Source organism: Lissotriton vulgaris, chromosome 11, assembly GCF_964263255.1.
Source record: "Lissotriton vulgaris chromosome 11, aLisVul1.2, whole genome shotgun sequence".
NCBI classification, from domain to species: Eukaryota; Metazoa; Chordata; class Amphibia; order Caudata; family Salamandridae; genus Lissotriton; species Lissotriton vulgaris.
This window is the reverse complement of record NC_141699.1, coordinates 1,085,076,525-1,085,101,446: the sequence shown is the minus strand read 5'-3', so window position 1 is coordinate 1,085,101,446 and position 24,922 is coordinate 1,085,076,525. Positions and strand designations below refer to the sequence as shown.

The 24,922-nt window shown below is 46.0% G+C and overlaps 1 protein-coding gene across 1 annotated transcript in view; it reads right to left on the bottom strand.

The window, feature by feature from the left end:
• Positions 1-6,342: 6,342 nt before the first annotated feature.
• DRC9 (dynein regulatory complex subunit 9) overlaps positions 6,343-24,922 on the bottom strand; it is a 74,287-nt gene continuing 55,707 nt past the window's right edge. The window contains exons 8-10 of the mRNA XM_086944960.1: positions 23,149-23,280; positions 10,879-10,980; positions 6,343-6,581 (exon numbers count right to left, since the gene is read on the bottom strand). Coding sequence (XP_086801086.1) covers positions 6,453-6,581; positions 10,879-10,980; positions 23,149-23,280 — 363 coding nt within the window. The 3' untranslated portion in view covers positions 6,343-6,452. The remainder of the gene's footprint in view (positions 6,582-10,878; positions 10,981-23,148; positions 23,281-24,922) is intronic.

Genomic DNA, 24,922 nt, shown 5'->3' with positions numbered 1-24,922 from the left:
TTTTTCGACACAAACAGATGTTTGCAACAACTTCTGCTACATCTTTTGGGTGCAGATATGTATACGCATCCCCACACTATACCACGGGCGATGTTTACTTTTTAACACACTACCATTGGCTGATTTTCTCAACCAATGTCTTTCATCTAAGTACCGTCTCCTTTAATGTGCGCTACACGGCGTGGCCGTTTTTTCTGGTCAGCTGCACAGCATACTTCGTGTGGAACGCGTCATCCGCGCGTTTCCTGTTTATCTTGCCGACACCTCTTCTGATTGGCCTACGCCAGTCAGCCAATAGCGAGGATTTGATAGAGAGCTTTCTCCAAGGTCCGCTATTGTATTCGAGCCAACTTAAAGGCGTCAATTGTGCGCATTTTGTCTATACAGCTGACATCGATTACGATTGGCTTGAACATTCCACCAATAGCAGGGATGTAGATGGGAGGCTTCTCCCAGGTCCGCAGCCTTTCTCTAAATTCACTCACATTACGTGAGTTCGCTACCTCCCCCTCGGCTCAGTCTACAGACCCGAGGCAACGACGGAGAGGTAGGGTTCTTTGGAGCTCGGCCTTTACAGACTCGTAGGGCTTTAGCTAGCTCAGCGTTTTCCTTGGCAGGTATCCAGCGCTAACATGCCGTTTTTTGCCAAGGTTTTTTCTGAATAACCCTGTTGGTTTTCAACAACTCCTCTGTTTAGATAAGGTTGCTTTCAATCTCTCTTTGAGATGGCTGTTACAGGTCTCTCTTATAGATCTGGTCCTATTTTTCCGCCTCATTGGTATTGCTTTTTGGAATTAGTTTTTACAAGTATAGTTAACTTTCCTTTTTCATGCACTTCTTTACAGTGCGTGGCCTCCTTCCTACCTGAGCAGTCGCCAGGCGAGGTGAGGTTTTCTCTCCCTGCATTTAGGGTGAGTGCTGAAGATATAAGCCTATTGACAGCTTAATCATGATATGTCTACATTATGTATATATCTTAACATGATGTTTTGTGTTTTTTTGTTTCCCACACTATATATACAGGAGGAGATACACCTTTTTCCTTTGAATCCATGGGACATTGGTTGATTGTTCACGATAAGTATGTGTTGCGGTAGCTCATTTTGGTCCTGAAGAAAGCCGTTAACGGCTGAAACATGTCGACCTAGTAACACTCAAAATAGATAGCAAACCATTTTTTCCATGCTATCAGCATACTGCTTTTAATCATGCCAATTTGATGGTCAAACCCAATAAAGTTACCTTATGTCATCAAATTAGGCATTTTTAAACATCAGGAGCACTTTTTCCTCTATTTTCTGCACTGCAACTTTCTCTTTCTGGCCTGTCTGCTCACGTCTTGTCTTCTGTGGGTTGGATGTGTCGATCTTAAGGGTCCATGATCAGGCAACCTTAGACTTTGGCTGAGGATGAGCCTAGAGGACACCTTTTCTCCCACTACCCAGATGACGATACTCCGCTTTTGAGTGGGCTGATGGGTACTGTTTTCTAGTCTCAGAGACTTTGTATCTTCTCCTCTCTCTTTTTGACATGACATAATATTGTCTCCATGTATGATCAACAGTGTGGTCTGCATACACTCCTTTTTGTTGGGCACCACTTGGGTCCTTATTCCTACACAGACTGAAGGTACCTCCTTTGTTGTTTCGCTATCAAGGGTATTGCCAGCAGGGTAGGCAGATGATAACATTGATGTAGCACTGACTCCAGAGCTGAGCAGTCAGATCTCTTTAACTATTAACTTACGGAGCCACTCCGAGCCAGAGTGATGCTGGCAACGCAAGTCTGTGGGAAGCAGCACAGAGCTGAGGCACATAATATGCTATAGGCACCGGTGGCGCGCTGGCACCACCACGCAGCCAGTTTCAGACTGGCATGATTAACAATGCGTGACAAGGCATTTCAGTGCGGTGATGCGAATCACCACACTGAAATGCGTTAGTGTCACACCCCATGCGTGATACTTGGCAGGCATGTGGAGGAGTAGAAGGACACTGGTGAGGGGGTCAAGGAAGCGCGAAGAGAGTGTGCCTTAAAGAAGAGCAGAGGACCCCTTACCTTGAGCTGCATGGTGCAGTACTGCAGTGAGTGGACAGTGGAACTGAGCCTGGTGTCAAGAGTGGCACAGCATTTCACCATAGCCAGCCCTCGTACCTTGAGAAGAAGAGGCCCCCGCCCCCTGGACCCTTCCCTTCCCCAAGCAGGCAGGGAAAGCATAAGTCTGCACTGCCCCAGGCATGTTAAGGGGAAGTGATGTTAAGGTGGGTGATTCGCAGTGGCGTTGCTGGAGCTAGAAGGTGAGCAAATGTGGCCTGTGCCAGTGCCCCAGCCGACTTTGTCCTGGCCACCCCTGAATGCCACCTGTCTGTGCGCCATTATACGTCGGCGTCCATGACATAGGGGAGGGCACGTGCAGTGCTTTATTTGCTTTTATGGTTCCAGTAAAAAGCTTTTGAGGCCCAACCATTTTGCAGCAGGCTTCATCTTTGCTTGGACGGCCAGGACATATTGTTTGGGGTCAAGGGCAACAAGTTTTCATGTGTGTTTTGTCCTTGGGACAAGGAGGCCCAAACCCCTGCTGTACAAACCCTTTTGCTGCCAGTTTGCAGTACCACATTATGGATCAGGGAAGGGCACTGCCTGCAGTTAAGGTAATATGTTGTCCATATGTTCATACTGTTCAAACTTGTATTTATGGTTCCTTAATTGAAAGCCTTTATTTTTAGGGTGAGTATTCTAAGTAAATGTTGTAAGCTCTGACTGCACTTCTGACAGTGCTTACAGCATAAACATGTGTACACATGTCTGCAAAGTTAATACAAGTTCTTTTATATCTAATGCATTTATTCTTCTAGCCTGGATGACGGGGGAGAGAGTGATGGTAGAAAAAGGGAGGGGGCGGCATTTTTCAATTCTCGCCTAGGGCGGCACAACACATAGAAACGGCCCTGCTTGCATTCCTTCTACTCTGATGCTTGAGTACTTAAATTACAATCCTAACATGTGGACCTTACTCTATAAGACCGGTCGGTGTATTGTTTATATATTTTGTAGAAGCGTAACGGTAAATACTGTATGATGTTTCTTATAGAGAATTGTTTTACAAAAATAGAACTTACTGATGCTTCCCTCACACCACTGCATTGTAGTGCTGGGATTTTGATTATTCTCATCTGATGAATGCTGACGCTTTCAAAGCAGAGATCCTAAAACTTCAGGGTACACAAAAGCAAGCAACACGGGTTTACCTTACCCTTAAAAATGTATACATTTCCAAGACCCTCGTCTTCACTGGTAACCAGTAGCTCAATGAACAAATGTCAACGTTCTTTGCTCAGCCTTCGAAACATGCAGTGAACGTGGCCCAAACCACTTACAGAAATTAACAAAACACTGCATTCGCAATTTAAATTTGAGATCAAGCAGGCAAAACTTGAAATGAGACTCAATTGGAAAATTAAAGGATACAGAAATATTTTTGTGCTGGGCTCAAACTAAGTTCTGACAATAAAAACCAACCAAACCTGACTCATCAGAACAAACACAATCTGAAGTATAGCCTGTAATGGAGGCAGGGAAGTGATGCCAAGGCAGTCAGGACTTATAATAACACACCAGATCTGATGGATAAATTTCCCTGCACATTTCTCAACCTAGGATTTATTCTCTGAGCCTTCACACTGCCTGGAAAAGCTTTTGCAAAGGAATATCTCTCTAGCATCACCGTGTGGCCTCATGCAGTTTCAGCCATGACTTCGCCTCATGACGTGGTTGCCCCTTACAGTGGACAGTGCGGCAAGAAGGTATTTATCTGGACACAACACAAGAAGTTGAGTCTGGAGTTCCATTACCTTCAGTCGACCTATTGTTAGTACTTCCAGCTAGAAATGCTGAATCTCCCAGGACAGCTTGCAACCTTGCGGGCCACTTTGTAGCTGCAGATTGACATCAGTGAGGAGAGAATTCTGAAAAAGAAGACTGACAGGATGCTCAGAAGTTTCTGTCATCCTTATAGAGTCTCATTAGGGTCTGGGGTACAGGGGCATTCCTGAACTCCAGCATGCTACCTAGGCTTCAAGTTCTGAGGCTAAGATTGTAACAGTGGAATATTTTATTTCTGGTAATAATTTCATTATCATAGAAGCACCTAATATACTGAATCGAAGAGCTTAACGTAGCTCCAAAATTATTCAGATTCATTCCTGACACAAACTATGTAAAGATCAGACTATACATTTGTTTTATGTATAATCACGCTTGGCTTTAGCCATATTTGATACTCAGTTGACAAACTTTCTCTGATTGAATTCTGCTAGTAGGAGATTTATTTACGATTGTAAGCCTTCCATTTAAAATGTTATTTTCTCTTCGTAAAGGTTGAGAGAACCAGTGGATTAATTTTTCCATTGATTGACTTGATGGTTGTGGACTTTCTCTACCACTCATGTCTGGAGCAACCTGTTCATGGAGGGGCTATGATGGTTATTGCATATAGAAGCATTCTTCGCATCTGCGTTAGCTGCCATTTTATTTTCCCAAACCTTGTGACACACCCATTTTATATGAAAAGTTGGTAAAAATTCCTTTATTCTTGATTGTGAACACTTGCAGGTGGTAATTTCTAGCTTCTTTGAGTTGCGATCTTAATATCCATAATGTAACTAAAGAAGTGTGCCGTTATTAGTGTATATCCTCCTCATTGTCAAGATTCTAAAGAAGGGCGCATTAACTATATATATGACTACTGGCGTGGAATTACCCTTCTGTCAATCCCGAATAAAATCCAGACGAATATCGTTATACAAAAAGAATCCACATCCAAATATTGTGAGAGTGGTCCCTACGATGGTAACCCCAAACGCACCACACATAGCCAAATTTAAAAAGTGCTCCTGCGTAGTCGCTGGTCAGTAGCACGCCGAATCCCGTAGAGGGGTGCGAAGACCCCAATGATGAAGCATGACACCAAGGGTCCTTTTGGTGTGTGAGGGGTATTTAAAGAACATAGTGTGCTCCCCACGATCGTAGGGACCACTCTCACAATATTTGGATGTGAATTCTTTTTGTTTAATTAAATCTGTAGAGGGAAAACGGATCCACTTTTTCTCTCGTCTCCCTTGTTGTTATATTCATCGAATATCGTTATACAGCCCAATTCTGATGTAGTGAACGAGCTGGGTTACGCAAGGGTAGAGGGTATTTTTCTCAAATCCTTACTTAACGCAACATCTTAGAGCAATGCACCGAGTGGCAGTGACAACTTAACATCAACTTCAATCATTTTGAGAAAGCCTTTGACAGTATTCACTGTGACTGACATGGTTTGGTAAATACTGAGAGCCTGTGGCTTATCAGCAGCTAGTGCTCCACACCAAGAGCTTCTATGATCATTTCAGAAAGAAAAGGAATGCCTTCTGTGGAGGTCATGTCAGAACAGCACCATCACCAGGCAGCCGCTTTGAGAGCTGCGTTCTGTCCATGCTCTTGTATGTATCGGAACGCTGGCGGATGACCGTGATATCACGGAACCATCAGCATTCCACACCAGTATCCTGAGAAGAATCATGTGCATTTTCTGGCTCCCAACCAGCAACTGCTCACCAGATGCAAACTAGAGACCACCAACACCAACATTTTGAGAAAAAGTTGGCGATGGATAGGACTCACCATCAGACGAATATAAGAATCCATTACAAGAAGAGTTCACAACTGGACCCTGAGAGGCAGGCCAAAGATCACCCAGAGGTGAACTGTGGAAACAAATGACCCTGACCCACACCTGGGGGACGGTACAGAAAAGTGCCCTACATGCCAGTCGGCATAACATGCAGTAAGTAAGCCTAGTGAGAAAGACCTCACGGGGAGGAGTGTGAACACAGGAAGGGTAAAAAGCTGGAACAAGCTCCACACAACGATGGAGCGCTGTGCACTCGGGTAAGTTTGAACCAGGCTCAGCAGTAACTAAATGCGTACAGCTTAACTGTGCACACAACTTGAAGCATACAGAGATCTTACACGACAAAACCACCCGACTGAAAGCAATTGCTGCATTGACCAATCATCATACCAAAGTTTGTAGAAAACTCTGTTTATACTCGCTGACTCCCTAGTTGGCAAACAGACACAGCCTCACCGTCCCGCCCCTGCAGGTCCAAGATGGCTGGCTGTTCCTGATCTATGGGTTCAGGTCCATGCACTCAGGTGACCATGATTCTCCATTCAGGCAAAGGCTTTGATGAGGACCAACCATGGGTCTGCACACACTGTCATATCTGCAAGCTCATATCAGCAGGAAATATACTAGAGAGCCACCGTATAAAAATAGTAACTCAGACTTTTCTTTTTGAAAATGATGCTTGTATATTCAAATAAAAGGACTGCTCTCCTACACACAAGTGTACAGACAGATTGGGTGAGAACCAGCAGGCAACATTGGGAGGTCACAGAACAGATCACTTTTTTTTCTTTTTTCCGGCTCCTTTTTTCCCTTTCTTCCCCTTTCCACTTTTTTTGCTTTTCTTGGCAAATGCGAAGGGTCCTAATCCTCTTCGCACCATTGTTCCTCTCCACCAGGCTTGGATCTACAGAAAGCAGAAAAGAGATGTTATTCTTCCGGAAAGTAAAACTGCTTATCAATCTGCTCAGTGATAGGCGGCAGGTTGTATGATAAACTAGAATACTGGGGGACTTTCGGAATAGTTACCCAAAAAACACCAGCAGTGATGCCCAGTCATTTCAGAAGTTCGACACTTTACGGAGAATATTTTGGAATACATAGGTAAGTAATTGATTTGTGTGGTTAATTAAAACATTTGGAACATTAGACCAAATAGAAATCTATTATAGACTCATGTATATACAGTTAAAAACAATCATTTGTGCAAAAGAGCAGTGGTACTTTTTTTCCCTAGCGAAAGTTTAATTCTGTCTTGTGTGCAGTCAAAAACCATCATTTATATATTGAGTACAAGTGTACATGGTTTAAGATCAAAAACGCAATTCAGCGATCAGTAAAATCAGAATAAAACAGCTGGTGGGTAAACAAATTAATTCAAATCTCAGCAGGCCTGTAAACCTATCCGCGCCATATGGAGACCAGAAGTAAGGATTCAAAAGCATTGTGCATTCAATATGAGAAGTGCAAAAGAAATGGATCAAATACATTTTTCCGTAGATATTGTTAGTCTAAGCAGCGGTCTTCAATCTGTGGGGCGCGACCCCCAGGGGGGTCGTGGAGTCCTGGGAAGGGGGTCGCAGATTCTGCAGAGTGAAGTTCCTGGCATTGGGCTGAGGGTGCTCACGGCGGAGGCCTAATTCACACCGAGGTGTGAAAAACATCAACGCCTCATTAACAAGTAAAAGGTCTTCTAAAGACCTGTCAAGTACTTGGGTGTGAAGAAGAATGAAGACGACGCAGAGAGATACTGATTCCGCCCCCCCCCCCTCCCCATGAGAGAGGCACAGAAAAGGTGGGTGGATGAATGATGGGTGGATGGATGGGTGAAAGGCTGAAGGATGGATGGATGTGTGAAAAGGTGGGTGGATGAATGAGTGGATGGAAGGAAGGGTGGATGGGTAAATGGATGGATGTGTGAAAAGGTGGATGGATGAATGATGAGTGGATGGATGAATGAAAGGGTGGATGGATGAATGATGGATGTATGGATGGAAGGATGAAAGGGTGGATGGACGAAGGATAGATTGGTGAAGGATATATGCATGGATGGAAGAATGAAAGGGTGGACAGATGAAGGATGGATGGATGAAAGGGTGGATGGATGAATGATGGATGGATGGATGTGTGAAAAGGTGGGGGGATGAATGATGGGTAGATGGATGGATGAAAGGGTGGGTGGATTGATGGATGAAAGGGTGGATATGTGAAGGATGGCTGTATGGATGGGAGGATGAATGGGTGGATGAGGGATCAGAAGATGAAAGGGTGGATTGATGTATGAATGGAAAAAAGGTTGCATGGATGAATGATGGATGGATGTGTGAAAAGGTGGGTGGATGAATGATGGGTGGATGGAAGGAAGGGTTGATGGGTAAAGGATGGATGTATGGATGGAAGGATGAAAGGGTGGATGGATGAAGATGGATGTATGGATGGAAGGATAAAAGGGTGAATGGATGGATGTGTGAAAGTGTGGGTGGATGAATGATGGAGGGATGTGATGAGGTCTAACAGGCGCATTTATGGTTGTCAAAAGTTGATGATGAGGAGTACCAGTTTCTAGAAACTTTTTTTCGGAAGGGGGTCCTTACGCCTAAAAAGGTTTTACAAGGGGGTCTCGGCATCAAAAAGTTTGAAGACCTCTAACCTGACCTTACTTCTCAATGAGTTCCTGTTGAGGACTTTGTACCCCTTGGAGTAGGAGTGTGATCAGGGCGTGGTCACAGCAGCAACATTGATCTGTTGAAAAAGCAGAACTCTTTTCCCCTGCCCCCCTTAGTCTTTTGGCTTCTCCTCCATATGTTTTTCTGCAAGTTAGCCTCCTAACTATTATGTTCAATTAAGGGGTGGGCGGAATTTGCGTAGTCGCGCTACACAAAGCGGTAAAAAATCTACGCGAGCATGCAGAAATTCCACGAACACCCGAAATTGCTTGTTCCGCCCGTCAGTGATGCTTTTTGTCTGTGCGCAAGCGCTGGTTTGCGTGCTCGGGGGAAATATCTCGCAAACAAGCAAGAAATTCTGTGAAGCCGCGTTTCGCTGAATTTTTGGCAATTCCGCAGAACGCAAAATTAACCAAATTCCTCAAATTTCACAAGCGAAACGGAATTTACCGCCCAGGCCTACAATTAACCGATAGACCACTGTTTAGCTGTAAGTCTTTTGTGACAAACCGCAACAAGAAGCCGCTTCCCCAACCTCACCTGCCTTTCCGTTATGTCCCCAGGAAGTATTTTTAATCTCTTTTCGACTCTGATCAGATATCAGATAAGCTGTATATCCTGTATGGCGAAATATGCCATCACCGCCTGCCTGCAGGTGCGAATACCTCTGTGACTAAAAAGCGGGTGTAACAGTGCTCTGCGTTCATTCATGAGTTCTTTACATATGCATACTAAGTGAGGGATATCTTCTCTCTCATCCCCGCACAGACGACAGCAGGACTTCGCTGAAGTACGTTTCCAGGGTGGAAAATCGAGCAGTGAGGGAAAAATACCAAGACAATAAAGCAGATATTGGTCCTTTGCGGCTTTATTGAACCCTGTGCTTAGATAGGGCTGAGGAACTGCCTTGGAGCAGCTGTGATGGACGAATCAGCCCTGTGCTCTGCCTGTCTGTGTTGCTTTGTCCCCCAACAGGAAAACTTGGTTGATGGTCTTGTTGACCAGCTGTTTGATACTTTCATGTGTTCTGACTACTCACAAAGTCCTTGTAGACCTAATTGCTCTATTATTCGTGAAGATAGGCCCTTGCTGGACAATTTTCCCTGGTCATCAGCTCAGCCCACATATGAGCAATCCTGGTCCCTGATTGCGCATCCTTAAACTTGTACCAGCAATTCATGTATGGGCCACTGAATGTGATCAATCGGGATTCAAGTTGTTCCTCTGTTTTTGCTCCTGAATCAGAGTACTTTTGCCTCCAGCACAGAGCTTAATAACACAGCCCTTCTGTCAAAAGGGTCCCTTTTCCACTGGGACTCTGGTGGGGCTGCTGCGAGGTCTGGAGAACACTGCGGGTGCAGCGTCAGCTAGGGAGAAGCTGGGCAGCAAGCTGCACCACAGCCTAGAGTGGCTGCTTCGCCCACTTACCACTGTCTCCCTCTACCGTGGGAGCCCCAATGGTGGCCGCACTAGATCACCCATTTGCTCACAGCCCGGTCACTGGACCCAGACTGCAGCCCCCACCGTTCTCACCCCCTGCTCCTAGCTCACCGTCTTACCAAGTCCCCGCCAGTCCTGAGCTGGCATGGAGGGCCGCGAGATGAAATGGCCAAGTGGAGTGGACGGCTCAAGGACCCCCCTGTAAAGCGCCTTTCACGGCTCAGCGGGCCTGCCAGGGCCTGACCCGAACCAAGGGGAACAGCATCTGGCCAGGTGGTAGTGAAGAACCCGGAGAAAGGAAGCAGCAGGTTGACACTGGCAAGGAGAACAGCCGCTCCAACAGCTACAGTGACTGCGACGTAACAGCATGGTGGGAGAGTAGGCAGACATGTCTGGAATCCATAGCTATTGCACCTTTCATATCTCACAGGTTTACCTGCAACATTGGGGATACACAAACTATCCTCATTCATCTCGGTCTTTTATTGGTTTATAAAACAAACACTGATGTCTCCACATGTTACAAGTATTTACAGTTACTGAATAGAGGTAGGAAGGGGGTGGATGCAGTGTGAGGATTCAAACCGGTTCCTGAGCTAAAGAACCAGCTGGATTGCATTTCCTATAAAACGCATTAATTCCACTGTTCCTACCCTGCCTGACCCAGCTCTCACTATTAATGGAGCCGACCATGTTCTGCTATTCGGGCTTCAGGGTTTATCATGCAGACCAAGATCTGTTTGACGGAAACCTTGACGTCCCAGATATCCTTCTGGAAGACGCTGTTGTTATCAGTGGCTGGGTGCATTGCTCTTTCGAAGATACTCCCTGGGAAAATAAGGTAGACACATCTTACCTGTGACAGAAGCGATGGGTGGAAGTTGTAGGTGTTTTATCTTTAAATACGTATAAAAGTGAGACGCTCTACAACGAGGCTGATATGCTATAGGGACCTCTGCATCAAATGTTAATCATTTAATACCGACCAGAATTAATCCCACGCCAAGGAGGAATATAGAAAGAATGTGAATCCTTAAGGGATTCCATGCTGGATGGATCAGGGCAGGTTGGGGATCTGATGTTGACGTAGACATTTACCTTCCGAACACTTTTCAGTTCCAGTTTTTCTTGATCTCTTTCCCTCTGTAACTTCGCCTTTTCCAGACGGTCTTCAATCACCACTTGTTCAAATTCCCTGTACTAAAAAGGACAAAAAAAATGTGGGTGAAAGAAGTAAACACACTGACGTCAGAGGCCGAGAACACAAGGTGTCGAAGAGCAGAGCTTCGCTGGACACATCTCCATGCATCACAGATTGCGCTCCAACTTTTATCCTCATATTTTCCTTGTGAAAAACAAAGGTTTTACTTCCATTCTCTTCAACTATCCTTGCACCCTAGCTCTTGTTATGTAGTCTGATTTTGTAGCGCCTTGATTTAGAAATAAACTGCATATTTCTCTTTGGTTCTCCAGCTAGCTTTCACTGTCTTTATCCTTTGTAATCTTCCATGCTACTCTTGTTTTTCAACCTTTTGATGTTTATTTTTATGTCGGTTATTTCACAATGGGTGGACTTTCGGCAGCAGGGTCACAGACCTCTCCAAAGGCTCAGCTGGAGCCTTTTACCGATTCAACACTGTGCCCCCCCTGGAGAAGAGGCACCAGCCAGCCACCAGGAACTGTACCTTACTGCTTCTTCGTCGTGGACACTGCCACTCAGACTATCTCTGTGACGAATACATTTTCAGCAGTGAGAAATAAATCTCTTAAACCATTAACCAACACACTTGTGAAAGCAACGTCTTCTTTCTATTTTATCTTTTTACAAAATGAAAACATTAAAGTAATAAAACGCCAGAAAACCCAAACTCTGCATAAATATAAAGGTAGGTGCATTACTGTTTCATTCTTCTTCCTTATTTTCTCTCTTTTAACAGAAAGAGGAAATTGTTCACCTAGGTACATCATGTTATACAAAGGAGTGTGCTTTGACTGTTGAAGGGAGTAAGAACCATGCGTGTTTGGGAGAGGGTGGTCTCCAAGATGGCGGCTCTCCTGCAATCCCTTCATCTTCAGAGCTGCGGAACTAGTCCGCATAGTTCTGGCGTGTGGCCCCAACAACTGGAGGGCGGATCTGCGAGGTCGGCTGAGAGCTCAAACACCAATGTGAAACGCCGCAAAGGTCTGCCATCTGTACTGACAAAGACAAAGACACTGCCAGTGCTTAATTTGAGCCGGTGGTTTCCGGTTCTCAGCACCAGCACTTAATTGTCAACACCGGCAACTGTGACACTCTGTCTGAAGGTGGCGCTGTCTGGCTAATTTAAAGATGACTTCAACATCAGTTGATTATCAATTCAGTGTACATTGGAAATAAATATTACCTGCCACCCAAGCCATTCTTATAGCTGTGGGGGCCTGCAATAGTCTTCATTGTCACTCTTGTAGGAGTCTGATGGTTAGTAGTTGTGCTGGGACTGTCATTGGCAGGGCTGACACAGGCAGTGGGTGATGCAAGCTGCAGTGGCCTCCTGACAGAGCCCTGGCACTAATATATTTTGACAAATTAGGCCCTGGCTGGTATTCAGAGTTCCTGCGGAGGTGCCTGTGCTCTCCCCGGAAGAGCCGGATTCCAAGGGCCGGTGTTCCAACTACAAAGGGAGGTATGGGCAGAAGTGGCCGCTTGGATGGAGGCAGATAATGCCCATGCTTGTGGTGTCTCTTCCCCGCTGCATGAGGGTGCAGGTCTAGGTCCCATCCAGGGTTGCAAATTTTCCGAGACAAAAATACCATCCATTCGTTGTTGTCTTACACGGACATTTCGTATCATGTCCGGGCAAAGGCTCGGACATGATACGAAGGAGTTTAAACTAAATTGCATGTATTCATTTATAACATGACTTTTCTGCCCTTTTTCTTAACCTTAATTATTAGTCATGGATCATAGCACAGCTCTAGAACACATTTAAATGTGCTTTCTATTTTCTGTTTGAAGTATGTACAGATAAGGGCTAAAACCTGGCTTTAAGTGATTTTTCTTATTTTTGTACTGGCTGAGACATTAAAATACCGGTGGTGCCAGGGGAAAACTGTTCAGGCGGCAACCCCAGCCCCGTCAGAAGTGCACAGTTACAGTGATACAGCTGCAGCATCCACCCCCCCAACACCCCAGAAACAATGCGCTGCCACACCCAAAGAGGATCCTGTTTTACTCTGAAGACCAGAGCTTTAAATGGCAAGGTACCATCAGGTACTCAGTACCTGCACTTCTTTAATTTGAAGGGGAGAGTACCAGCACTTCTCAGCACTCTTCCAATGCTTTGAATTGGAGAGTACCAGCACTTCTCATCACTCTTCCAATGCTTTGAATTGGAGAGTACCAGCACTTCTCAGCACTCTTCCAATGCTCTGAATTGGAGAGTACCAGCACTTCTCAGCACTCCTCCAATGCTTTGAATTGGAGAGTACCAGCACTTCTCAGCACTCCTCCAATGCTTTGAATTGGAGAGTACCAGCACTTCAATACTAGAGAGTACCAGCACTTTTCAGTAGCAAACAGGTACTCTGGGAGAAGGAGTACCTGCACTTCTATATTTCCTTTGCAAGCACTGCTGAAGACTCTGGACCCACAGGATGTCCATAATAATGAATCTCAGTTCAGAGACTACGTACAACTGCGGAAGCCTTGATTCCGGCAAGTGCAGAGTGGAGACGAGATGTGGGGAGAGAAGATCACCTGAAGGGTGGTGGGCTAGTGCTCGTGGTCAAGGGCAAGTTTCTGCCCTGATCAGTGTTGCACGGTTGGGGCTCGCTCTGAAGCACAGTTGTGGCTACAGAGCTCCACTGTGCCCTCCAACGCCAATAAACAACGCACTGCTACACCCACTGAAGCCTCGGGGTTCAGAGGATGGCGAGGGGTGAAGTAGCTGACCTGCCAGTTTGTTTCAGGGTCTGTACTTACAACAGATGAAGCCTAGATTAAAGTCTTCCAAGGCCAAATACAACATGAAGACCAGAGACTAGCCTCTCTGAAAACCACGATGGAGAACATTAATGTCTGCATCTTGGTGACGGAACAAGATGTTGGAACTTCAGACCAGCAGATGTCCACTGGCGCCAGGATAATATACTATTTAGTAACAGAGCGCGCTATAAAAGCCTCTATAATAATAATAATAGTAGAGCACGGTGAACTAAACCAGAGCTATCAGTACTTGGCGAAATATACCTTCAAGGCAATAGTTGACCTGAAGGTCAAAGTTGACATGCTGGTAAATTATGTCAAATAGAGGAAGATTAGGATCTTGGAATTTCCAATACCTGATGATGTGATAATTTGACTAACTCTTTCTGTTGCTCATTCTGAACGGTGTTGGAGCTGGAGAGCTGTGTCCGAGCTTGCAGAGCTGGGCAGGATTGGAGGATCCAACTAAGCCAAAGCCGACTGGCCGGTAGGGATAGGGGTGTTTGTGCCGCAGGCAGATCTGAATTTCTCGTTCCCTATGCTTGGCTCCAGGTTGCTCCCTTCTTGCACTGGCCCCAGCCCCTGGATCTGCTGCCCAATTGTTGTAGTTGGCACCAAGTGTGAAGGCCTTGGTGAGTCTGGGCCTTCGGGCTGGACTGTTCCCATGAGGCACAGGGTCAAGGCTGATTTGCATATGGCCAGGTCTAAACTGGGGTGGCATGGTGAGCAAAAGAATGATGGATTTAACCCAGATCTCTTGACTGGGGTGAATGCTTTGATTTGTTCAGCATTCCGTCCATCAATTGTGTGTCTTTTACGGGAGCAAGGCAGATGATCTTGCCATGGTGGGCGTGTGTGTCTGGTGAGTGGGGGCCAGGGAGGTTTCTCTTTTTGGACTGTTCGGATGACAGCCTCGACATCGGCCCCTGCTCCTGTTTCAGTATGTAGTTTTTCTCTTTTTTCCTTCCATCAGACAGGCTCTGTTTGGTAGGAGGCGAGTGTCTGGGTGCAGGAGGAGATGTGTGGCGAGTCCTCTTGGATATAGGCTGTGGGCGAAGGCTGGAGTCCTGTGTAGTGTGAAGGCGGACAGACTAGGCATTTGTATGGCTTGTGCTCCCCGGCCTCCCCAACATCTTCCTACAACTGGTGGAGTCGGTTACTTCACCCTTGATGACGGTGAGCTAGGCTGTGCCTTCTCTAGGTCATTCTACTTCTGTCACCATTGATGCTCTAACTATTTCAAAGCATTGCAAACGCACTTTGATCCCCAGGAAATCTCTGTGGATATACAATAAATTGCTGGCACTCCTATCAAAAACTTCCTGCATAATAAATATCAGAAGGGGCACAAGCTCCACTCTTTGATTATTTTAATAGTTAGGGGTGCTTGCTTATGACCACCAGTAACGGTCGTAGCAAAGAATAATACACCCTGTACAGCTCAGGCTTATTCCTTGGGTTTCAATCTTGCAAAACGGGCAGTAGGTACTCCCTGTAAACTAGCAGCACAACGCAAGAGAAAAGCAAACAAGCATTGCAATGCAATAGGTCTCGCATTAGGAAAGTTTGAGCTATTGGTCTTGTAAATGACAATATTTTTATTTATGTGTTGGTTTTGAAAATAGCTAAATTAATAGCTTTGTCATTTACAATGCCAATAGTTATAACGTTCGCAAATGTGACACCTGTAGCATTTGTAATGCAACATGTTTTGTTTTTACGTGACTTAGATGTATTGATATTACAAATAACGATGGCTTTTAATTTTTTTAAATAATTCATACTTAAATAAAAGTGATTGTAATTTATAATGGCAATAGCTTAAACTTTTGTAAATAACTTTTGTGAAGATTATGTTTAGTGTATTTTATTGTGCCGAAAATCCAAGAACAGAAGTGAAATATTAACATCTTTTTGTGACATTTGTAATAAGCTTGAAACATTGAGAGAACATATTTGACCCAGTTGTTGTTGAATTGTTGCACAGATTGCTGCTGTGATGGCGCGGAGTGATGTAGTAGCGACGAGTGATGCTGTAGCATTCAGTGATGCTGTGGTAGTGCATAGTGATGCTGTGGTGCCCCTGAGTGATGCTGTGGTCGCCCTCAGTGATGCTGTGGAGGCCGTGAGTGATGCTGTGGAGGCTGTGGTGGTGCTGTGGTGGTGCTGAGTGATGCTGTGGTGGTGCTGCTGAGTGATGCTGTGGTGGTGCTGCGTGGTGGTGCTGAGTGGTGCTGTGGTGGTGCTGAGTGGTGCTGTGGTGATGCTGAGTGATGCTGTGGTGGTGCTGAGTGGTGCTGTGGTGGTGCTGTGGCGGTGTGGTGGTGCTGAGTGATAATGTGGTGGTGCTGAGTGATAATGTGGTGGTGCCGAGTGATAATGGGGGGGTGCCGAGTGATAATGGGGTGGTGCCGAGTGATAATGTGGTGGTGCTGTGGTGGTGCTGAGTGGTGCTGTGGTGGTGCTTTTATATGTGGAATTTATATGGTGAAGGCAGTGATTTCAAATATCTGTAAAATACTGGTTGTTTTTTAATGTAAGTATAATGATTATTATACCATTTATAATGCTATGGTATATATGCTGAAACAGTAAATGAAATACTGTTGATAGATCTAAGAGCAGCAACAGAGAAATACCGGGGAAAAGGCCTGCTCGGTCTGAGGTGGAGCTCACTGTGTTGGTGGTGAAAGCCTTTCACTTGACCCTCATCAATTTGGAGAGTGGGGGAGCAGTCCTGGTGGCCAACCAGGTTAGAGCAACGCAAACTGGTCACTGGACACTGTGAATCATGCTGTCCTATTAAAAAGACTCAGGTCACTCGGCTTCACCGGTTCCGCGCTGGCCCTTATTGCCTCCTTCCTAACCAACCGAACCAATCAACTGGTCTGGAATGGACTGCAATCCGCCAAATTCTCTCTTCCAGGCGGAGTCTCCCAAGGCTCAGCACTGTCTCCAACCCTTTTCAACCTCTACGTCACTCCCCTAGCTGCTCTGATCAGATCCCACGCCCTACAATTGGTGTCGTACGCCGACGACACACAAATCATAGTGTCCATTTCCCAATCAATCGACGCCACTGCAGAACGATTCAGGAATTGCCTCTCTCAGGTCAAAAACTGGATGTGCAACAACTTCCTAAGACTGAATACGGATAAAACCGAAGTCATCGAGTTCGGCCACAAAACTTCCATCTGGAACGACCTATGGTGGCCCCCCCGAAGCAGGAACCTGCCCTCTCCCCGTAGACAAGGTCAGAAACCTTGGTTTCTTGTTTGATAAAGAACTGTCCTGCAAAGCCCAGGTGAACCAGGTGACCTCAGCTTGCTTTCATAACATCAAACTGATCAGGAAAGTACTTCCCTACATCCCAGACACCCTTAGGAAAACGGTAATGGGAGCCCTGGTCTTATACCGCATTGACTACTGTAATTCCCTCTACCTGGGAGCAGGAGAAAAACAGCTGTATAAACTTCAGGCAATCCAAAACGCGGCAGCCAGAGCCCTACTAAACATTCACAGACGACACCCCACATCCAAGGCTATTCGAGAGCTACATTGGCTCCCAGTCAGGCGCCGCATACATTTCAAAGCTCTCTGCCTGGTCCACAGATCTCTCCACGGCAAGGGACCCGACGACTTCAATAACCTACTGCCCCGATACATCCCCCCCCGCGCGTACTGAGGTCATCCACCCTTGACCTCGTCTGCCAACCCAGAATAAATAAAGCCCAGTGGGGGGGAAAGTCCTTCTCATACCAAGCGGCAAAAATCTCGAACGCGTTACCCCCAGCTCTTCGTGCCCAAAAATCTAAAATGCGTTTCAGAAAAGATCTAAAAGCCTGGCTCTTTGTCTAGATCAACCTGCTCCTCTGCCTCTTTTCTCTGGATCTGTTAGCGCCAAGACGCCGCGGCATTCGTGCACTCTACAAATACTTCAGTCAGTCAGACAAAAGGGGCCTCCAAAAAAGGGGCAAACTGACTTTACATACGAAGAATGTACATGTGTCTCAGGAGCTGCACCTTGTGTCCCTAACATTCAGACAAGATGCGGAGGCAGTGAAGGACAGTGTCACCGGAGGCCTCAAAATAATGCTCTAGTTCCGGATAAGACTGCGACTCCAGGACAAGGATAGAAGTCGTACTTCTGGCCATCCAGAGGCAGCGTGAGTCTATCTGAAGATGATGTCCAATGAGACCTTAAGCGGTTTCCTACTTGGAGTCTGTGTGGCCGCTGGCAGTCTAGGCTCTTCGAAGTGATTCAATATCACCTTCTGAAAGTGGCTGGAGGAGGCACAGTACTTTAGCTTACTGGGTTAAGTTACTATGAAGTTGTCTAGTTTTCGAAGTAGCTTGTAGTCTTCAGTTACTTACTACATCTCTTAAAGAGCCGTTTTACTGCCATTCAACCTTAGGTGTTTATTGGACATGCATTATTCAACCTATGAAAGACAAGAAAATAGGCTTGCGGCTGCACGACTTTGCTCATGAGAGATCTGTAAATATGATCTTAGTGTTGCCAGCATACCAAAAGTGGTCAACCCCTTGTACCTGGATTAACAGCCAAGGGGGCCATAAACATAGATTAAACAGAAATGGGGAAAGTACTGATTCCTGGGGAAACCCAAAGGTGGTAATGTGAAATGTAGATGTTGGGCACCCATACTAGTTATAAAAAAATCTATGTTTTAAAAAAACCTGTGGCACCACTCCTAAACATAGCCTTTGATTCCAGATTTTCTCAGTCGATCAAGAAGAATCAGATAGTTCACAGTATAAAAGGCTGCTTACCAGTCTAATATAATCAACCAAGTCGGTGGGTTACATCTGCGGAGATCAGCTAGCATGGAAGCCCCCACCACTTCTGTGCTACCCCCAGGGCAGAAAAACAGCTATAGAGAGTGCAGTAAATTATCAGGCTCTAGGAAAGCCGATGCCTGCTGGAAAACAGCCCTTTCCAACAAGTTTGGAGAGTACCGGCACTTCAATACTGGAGAGTACCAGCACTTCTCAGTAGCAAACAGGTACTCTGGAAGAAGGAGTACCTGCACTTCTATATTTCAATTGCAAGCACTGCTGAAGACTCTGGACCCACAGGATGTCCATAATAATAGATCTCAGTTCAGAGACTGCGTACAACTGCAGAAGCCGTGATTAGGGCAAGTGCGGAGTTGTTTCTCTCGTGCTTGTTGATCACCTGCTTTGTCTTTGGTTTGGTTCATATTCGCTTGGGAGTTTATTTGAACAGACTTCTGACGCTCTACCGCCTACCATGTGTTAAATAAAAAATGGAAATGAATAAGTAAATGTTTATCTCTTTCGAACAATATTATTCAGGACAAACCTGAACTTACGAGATGAAGGAAAGTAGTAGTGGAAAAAATGGGAAGTAAAAGATTAAACGTAGAGGTTTCGAGGTGTGGCTCGGATTATGTGGCATATCTAATGTGTCTCTGTGTCCTCCATTGTCCAAAACCTTTCTTCTACTATTTCGTCCCTCGAATTTCCCTTATAACTCATTTGATTATTTTGCTCACACTTGGTTGACATGACCAATCGCTGATTCTCTTCGATGGACTACAGACAGAAGAAGCACGGCCAACTGAAGAGCCGGCAGCATGCTCCAGGATAGGGTTGACTCTGCAAGCTGGCGAAAGAGAGGTGTAATGGAACCTTTTAGCCTAGCCTATACCTTGAAGAGCCAAAGCACATGGAGGTTTCCCATGGTGAATGTTTGCGTATGTACAATGTTACTGTTTACAGCGGAATAATGTGTTAAAATGTCTTAATATTTAATATATAGAAGTCTAGATCCCTATTCTGGAAGCCTGTGCCATGGCACTGCTCTGCGCTTGGATTGTCCACCTAGAGGACTGAGATACTGTGCTGTGCTTCCACTATGAAGCTCTCCACTCTCGTAAGTCATCCCTCGGCGCTGAGCGACAGGCCGGCCGGCCTTGCTAGTGTATCACATTACTGTGTCTTCAGGCCACAGTGGTGTGTTATGTTGTGTTTCTAAAGTGCACAAATACCCATGGGCGTCTTGGTGCTGATGGGTATAACAATTTGGCAAGAAAAAGAGAACTAGGCGTCTGGAAACAATATGTTTTGTGCCTCTGTTCCACATCTAATACATGCCAGAAGGTGAATGCCTGTGAGATTACCGAGAAATGTCTGTAAGATGGCCATGAAATGCCTGTAAGATGACCATGTCATGCCTGTAAAATCACCATGAAATGCCTATAAGATGACCATGAAATGTCTGAGACGACCATGTCATGCCTGTAAAATCAAAACAGTAAGAATCCAATGTACTGGATTCAGAGACCTAGCTTGTGTAATGGTCACTGATCAGATTTTGTCAGAACAGACCAATGAGAAAGAAAAATTTCTTTCTAGTGTCCCCTCACTCACCGGGGTTTCCCCACAGTGACATGCTTCATCATTGGGGCCATCCCAGTTCTCTACGAAAAGGGGCGTGCTGCGACTTGAGGATTACGTAGGAGGACTTAGTTGTGAAAGACTATGTGTGGTGTGAGTGAGATGGTGATGGAGTGGGTGTGAGTGATTAAAAATACTGTGCTAGTGGGCCTCAACAATTGTATTTAGCTCCTAGGTTGGTATATTAAAAAGGGGTGTGACACTGCAATTTAACCTGTAATGAGGGTTAAATCAGTGTGCGGTCAACATGTTTCAAGCTCCCCAAAGCTTTTCATCAGGACCATACAGGGACCAGCCCTGTATTTACCATTTCTATGAGCCCCTATTTAGGGTGTGCGAATAGAATCAATAGAAGACATTTAACGCTGTTAATTCTAAAACATGCGTGTTATACATACGTTTGTACTGTTTGGTTGTTTATGTATTGGTGCCTAGTAGCACTGCATGGTCTCTGGTAGGGGGCAGGATCACCTTATGGAAACATTGTTCTTTCACGGAGAAACCGCACCGAATTACCTAATCGTTACCCCTCAGGACCGCATCCGGTGAGTGAGGGGACACTAGAAAGACATTTTTCTTTCTCATTGGTCTGTTCTGACAAAATCTGATCAGTGACCATTACACAAGCTAGGTCTCTGAATCCAGTACATTGGATTCCTACTGTTTTGCTACGTTCCTTAGAGGCCGACCTAGCCTTTGTTTTCCTCCTTCTCCCTCCCTTTTTCTGCATTTATGCCTGTAAAATCACCATGAAATGTCTGTGAGATGACCATGACATGCCTATGAGATGACCATGAAATGCCTGTGAGATGACCATGAAATGCCTGTAAGATGACCATGAAATGCCTATGAGATGACCATGAAATGTCTGTGGGATGACCATAAAATGCCTGTAAGATGAACCGTTCAATGCCTGTGAGAGGACCATGAAATGCCTGTGAGATGACCATGAAATGCCTGTGAGATGACCATGAAATGCCTGTAAGATGACTATGAAATGCCTGTAAGATGACCATGAAATGTCAGTGAGACGACTATAAAATGCCTGTAAGATGAACTGTTCAATGCCTGTGAGATGACCGTGAAATGCCTGTAAGATGACCATGAAATGCCTGTAAGATGACCATGAAATGTCTGTGAGACGACCATAATATGCCTGTAAGATGAACCGTTCAATGCCTGTGAGATACCATGAGCTTCCATTAGGGCAGTTCATAGCTGGAATTTGTAGAATGTGCTACGATCACTCTTTCTTTTTCCGGTGGTCCTCATCGCATCACCTGCTTAGCTAGTTCCTGCAGCGCAGCCAGGTTGCTCGCCTTGCCTCGCCGCTCTCTTAAGTCATCCCTCTGCTCTGAGAGACAGGCAGGCCTTTTCGGTATTTAACTCACCTGCTTAGCTAGTTCCTGCAGCGCAGCCAGGTTGCTCGCCTTGCCTCGCCGCTCTCTTAAGTCATCCCTCTGCTCTGAGAGACAGGCAGGCCTTTTCGGTATTTAACTCACCTGCTTAGCTAGTTCCTGCAGCGCAGCCAGGTTGCTCGCCTTGCCTCGCCGCTCTCTTAAGTCATCCCTCTGCTCTGAGAGACAGGCAGGCCTTCTCAGTATTTAACTCACCTGCTTAGCTAGTTCCTGCAGCGCAGCCAGGTTGCTTGCCTCGCCTTGCCGCTCTCTTAAGTCATCCCTCTGCTCTGAGAGACAGGCAGGCCTTCTCAGTATTTAACTCACCTGCTTAGCTAGTTCCTACAGCGCAGCCAGGTTGCTCGCCTTGCCTTGCCGCTCTCTTAAGTCATCCCTCTGCTCTGAGAGACAGGCAGGCCTTCTCAGTATTTAACTCACCTGCTTAGCTAGTTCCTACAGCGCAGCCAGGTTGCTCGCCTTGCCTCCTCACCGCTCTCTTAAGTCATCCCTCTGCTCTGAGAGACAGGCAGGCCTTCTCAGTATTTAACTCACCTGCTTAGCTAGTTCCTACAGCGCAGCCAGGTTGCTCGCCTTGCCTCGCCGCTCTCTTAAGTCATCCCTCTGCTCTGAGAGACAGGCAGGCCTTCTCAGTATTTAACTCACCTGCTTAGCTAGTTCCTACAGCGCAGCCAGGTTGCTCGCCTTGCCTCCTCACCGCTCTCTTAAGTCATCCCTCTGCTCTGAGAGACAGGCAGGCCTTCTCGGTATTTAACTCACCTGCTTAGCTAGTTCCTGCAGCGCAGCCAGGTTGCTCGCCTTGCCTCGCCGCTCTCTTAAGTCATCCCTCTGCTCTGAGAGACAGGCAGGCCTTCTCAGTATTTAACTCACCTGCTTAGCTAGTTCCTACAGCGCAGCCAGGTTGCTCGCCTTGCCTCCTCGCCGCTCTCTTAAGTCATCCCTCTGCTCTGAGAGACAGGCAGGCCTTCTCAGTATTTAACTCACCTGCTTAGCTAGTTCCTACAGCGCAGCCAGGTTGCTCGCCTTGCCTCCTCACCGCTCTCTTAAGTCATCCCTCTGCTCTGAGAGACAGGCAGGCCTTCTCGGTATTTAACTCACCTGCTTAGCTAGTTCCTGCAGCGCAGCCAGGTTGCTCGCCTTGCCTCGCCGCTCTCTTAAGTCATCCCTCTGCTCTGAGAGACAGGCAGGCCTTCTCAGTATTTAACTCACCTGCTTAGCTAGTTCCTACAGCGCAGCCAGGTTGCTCGCCTTGCCTCCTCGCCGCTCTCTTAAGTCATCCCTCTGCTCTGAGAGACAGGCAGGCCTTCTCGGTATTTAACTCACCTGCTTAGCTAGTTCCTGCAGCGCAGCCAGGTTGCTCGCCTTGCCTCGCCGCTCTCTTAAGTCATCCCTCTGCTCTGAGAGACAGGCAGGCCTTCTCAGTATTTAACTCACCTGCTTAGCTAGTTCCTACAGCGCAGCCAGGTTGCTCGCCTTGCCTCCTCGCCGCTCTCTTAAGTCATCCCTCTGCTCTGAGAGACAGGCAGGCCTTCTCGGTATTTAACTCACCTGCTTAGCTAGTTCCTGCAGCGCAGCCAGGTTGCTCGCCTTGGCAGATTTAAAGGAATTCAGTTCCTGCTGTTTGGCTTCTGTGTCCTTGTCGTACTTCTCCATCCAATACTCCAGCTTTTCTTCCAGCTCCTGATAGAAGAATATAATGAAAGTTTAACCAGGGTGCACTTGTGATATACCACACGGGTGGGGGATGGGAGGGTGGTGCGTGTGTTTTGGGGGGGGCGGGGGGATGGTCACAGTATATCGCATACTTTTTTAAATAAGATATAACTAAAACAACCAAAATATAAAAGCCAAATTAGAAATAGTGGACAATCTAGAGAGAGTTTAGGGGCGCTGCCGGCAAAACAACCACCATGTTAGTTTCTTAGCTGAGAAAGCGGTAGAACCGAACAGCCACAACAGTGGTTTTGTTGGTCACAAAAGTGTTTTAATACAGAAAAGGGATTAAGAAAAAGAAAGCATTTTGATGTGGAGTACGCGCTTTAAAGTAAACCCTTTTATGCTGTTTTACGGAGAATACTTCTAATCACGCTAATAATTCTAAGGAATGGAGCTGTGAGGCAAACCAAAAGTAAAATGCCTGCACAGAAAGCAGCACATAGTGCTCCTGGGCTGTTGTACAAAGTGTGATTGGTGGGTACTAAAGAAATATCCACTAGGGCTGCACTTTACAAGCACTTATCAAGACTTTGGACATAGATTTGGAAGAGGCAGGTAGGTCTGTTTCCAGGTGATATACCGAGACTTGCAAAGACAAGTGATGCAGTAACACACAAGCCAAGATTTAATAAAACTTGAAAAGTGGTCTCTAGTTGCTACTAATATTCCTTTCAGAAATGGTAATCATTCTGGGTGCAGATGCCCAGAAGAGTGGTGCACCATGGGGGAAACGTCACTGGATGATGTGACACAGGACGCAGATCTTGTCTGCCATCTGTAACGACCGACAAAGGGTGGAGCTGTTTTGACAGGCTGAGCCGCTCAGAGAGGCGTAAAGCCGTGAGAGAGGCTTAATCAGAAAAAACAAGATTTGTGTACTGTACAAATTAATAATGAACCCTCTTGGAAGCCAGATTTAGGAGCCTGCACAGATTCAAGACGGTCTAGAGGAGAGCTCAGTGCGTCCAACATTGCGCTGAGTTTGTGCTATAACGCCTTTGATGAATACAGGAACTAACCTATAGACACACGGAGATGGGAAAGAGGGTTGAAAGCCACTTTTATTTCCATCAGAGATCAAAAGAAATGTATTCACTGAAGCTGGATAAATATGACACTTTGCGAATATTAGAACACGCCGCAAGTCAAATTCTTGGCTATTGGGTGGGGACTGTTTAAAAGAGTATCTCAAATATATTTTTTGCAGGCCATGGCCTTGTTTGTGAAGACACTTCTATATCAGGCACCATTACTCAGTCTTACACTCCCTGGCTATTTCGTTGGGAGAGATCATTTTTCAGACCTCATGTTCTCAGTATAACATATGGTCAGTGTGGCAATAAATCAGTCTATGCAGCTCTGCGATTCGGGGGCGTTTGTGGCTCGGAACTAACATCAAAAGTGATATGCCACCTGGGATCTGGAGCAGAAACATTTCTTCAGTAGTTCAGGTTGGAGACCGGTTAGAATATAGTCTGGTCCTGAGCCAACTGTTTTAAATGGGGGAATGACAAGCTGTAGGGCATCTTTAAGTGAAAGATGAACCTTGCTCACCAGGAAACACATTTACTTCTGTGACAAGTAGTTTCCTTTTATACCCAGAAAC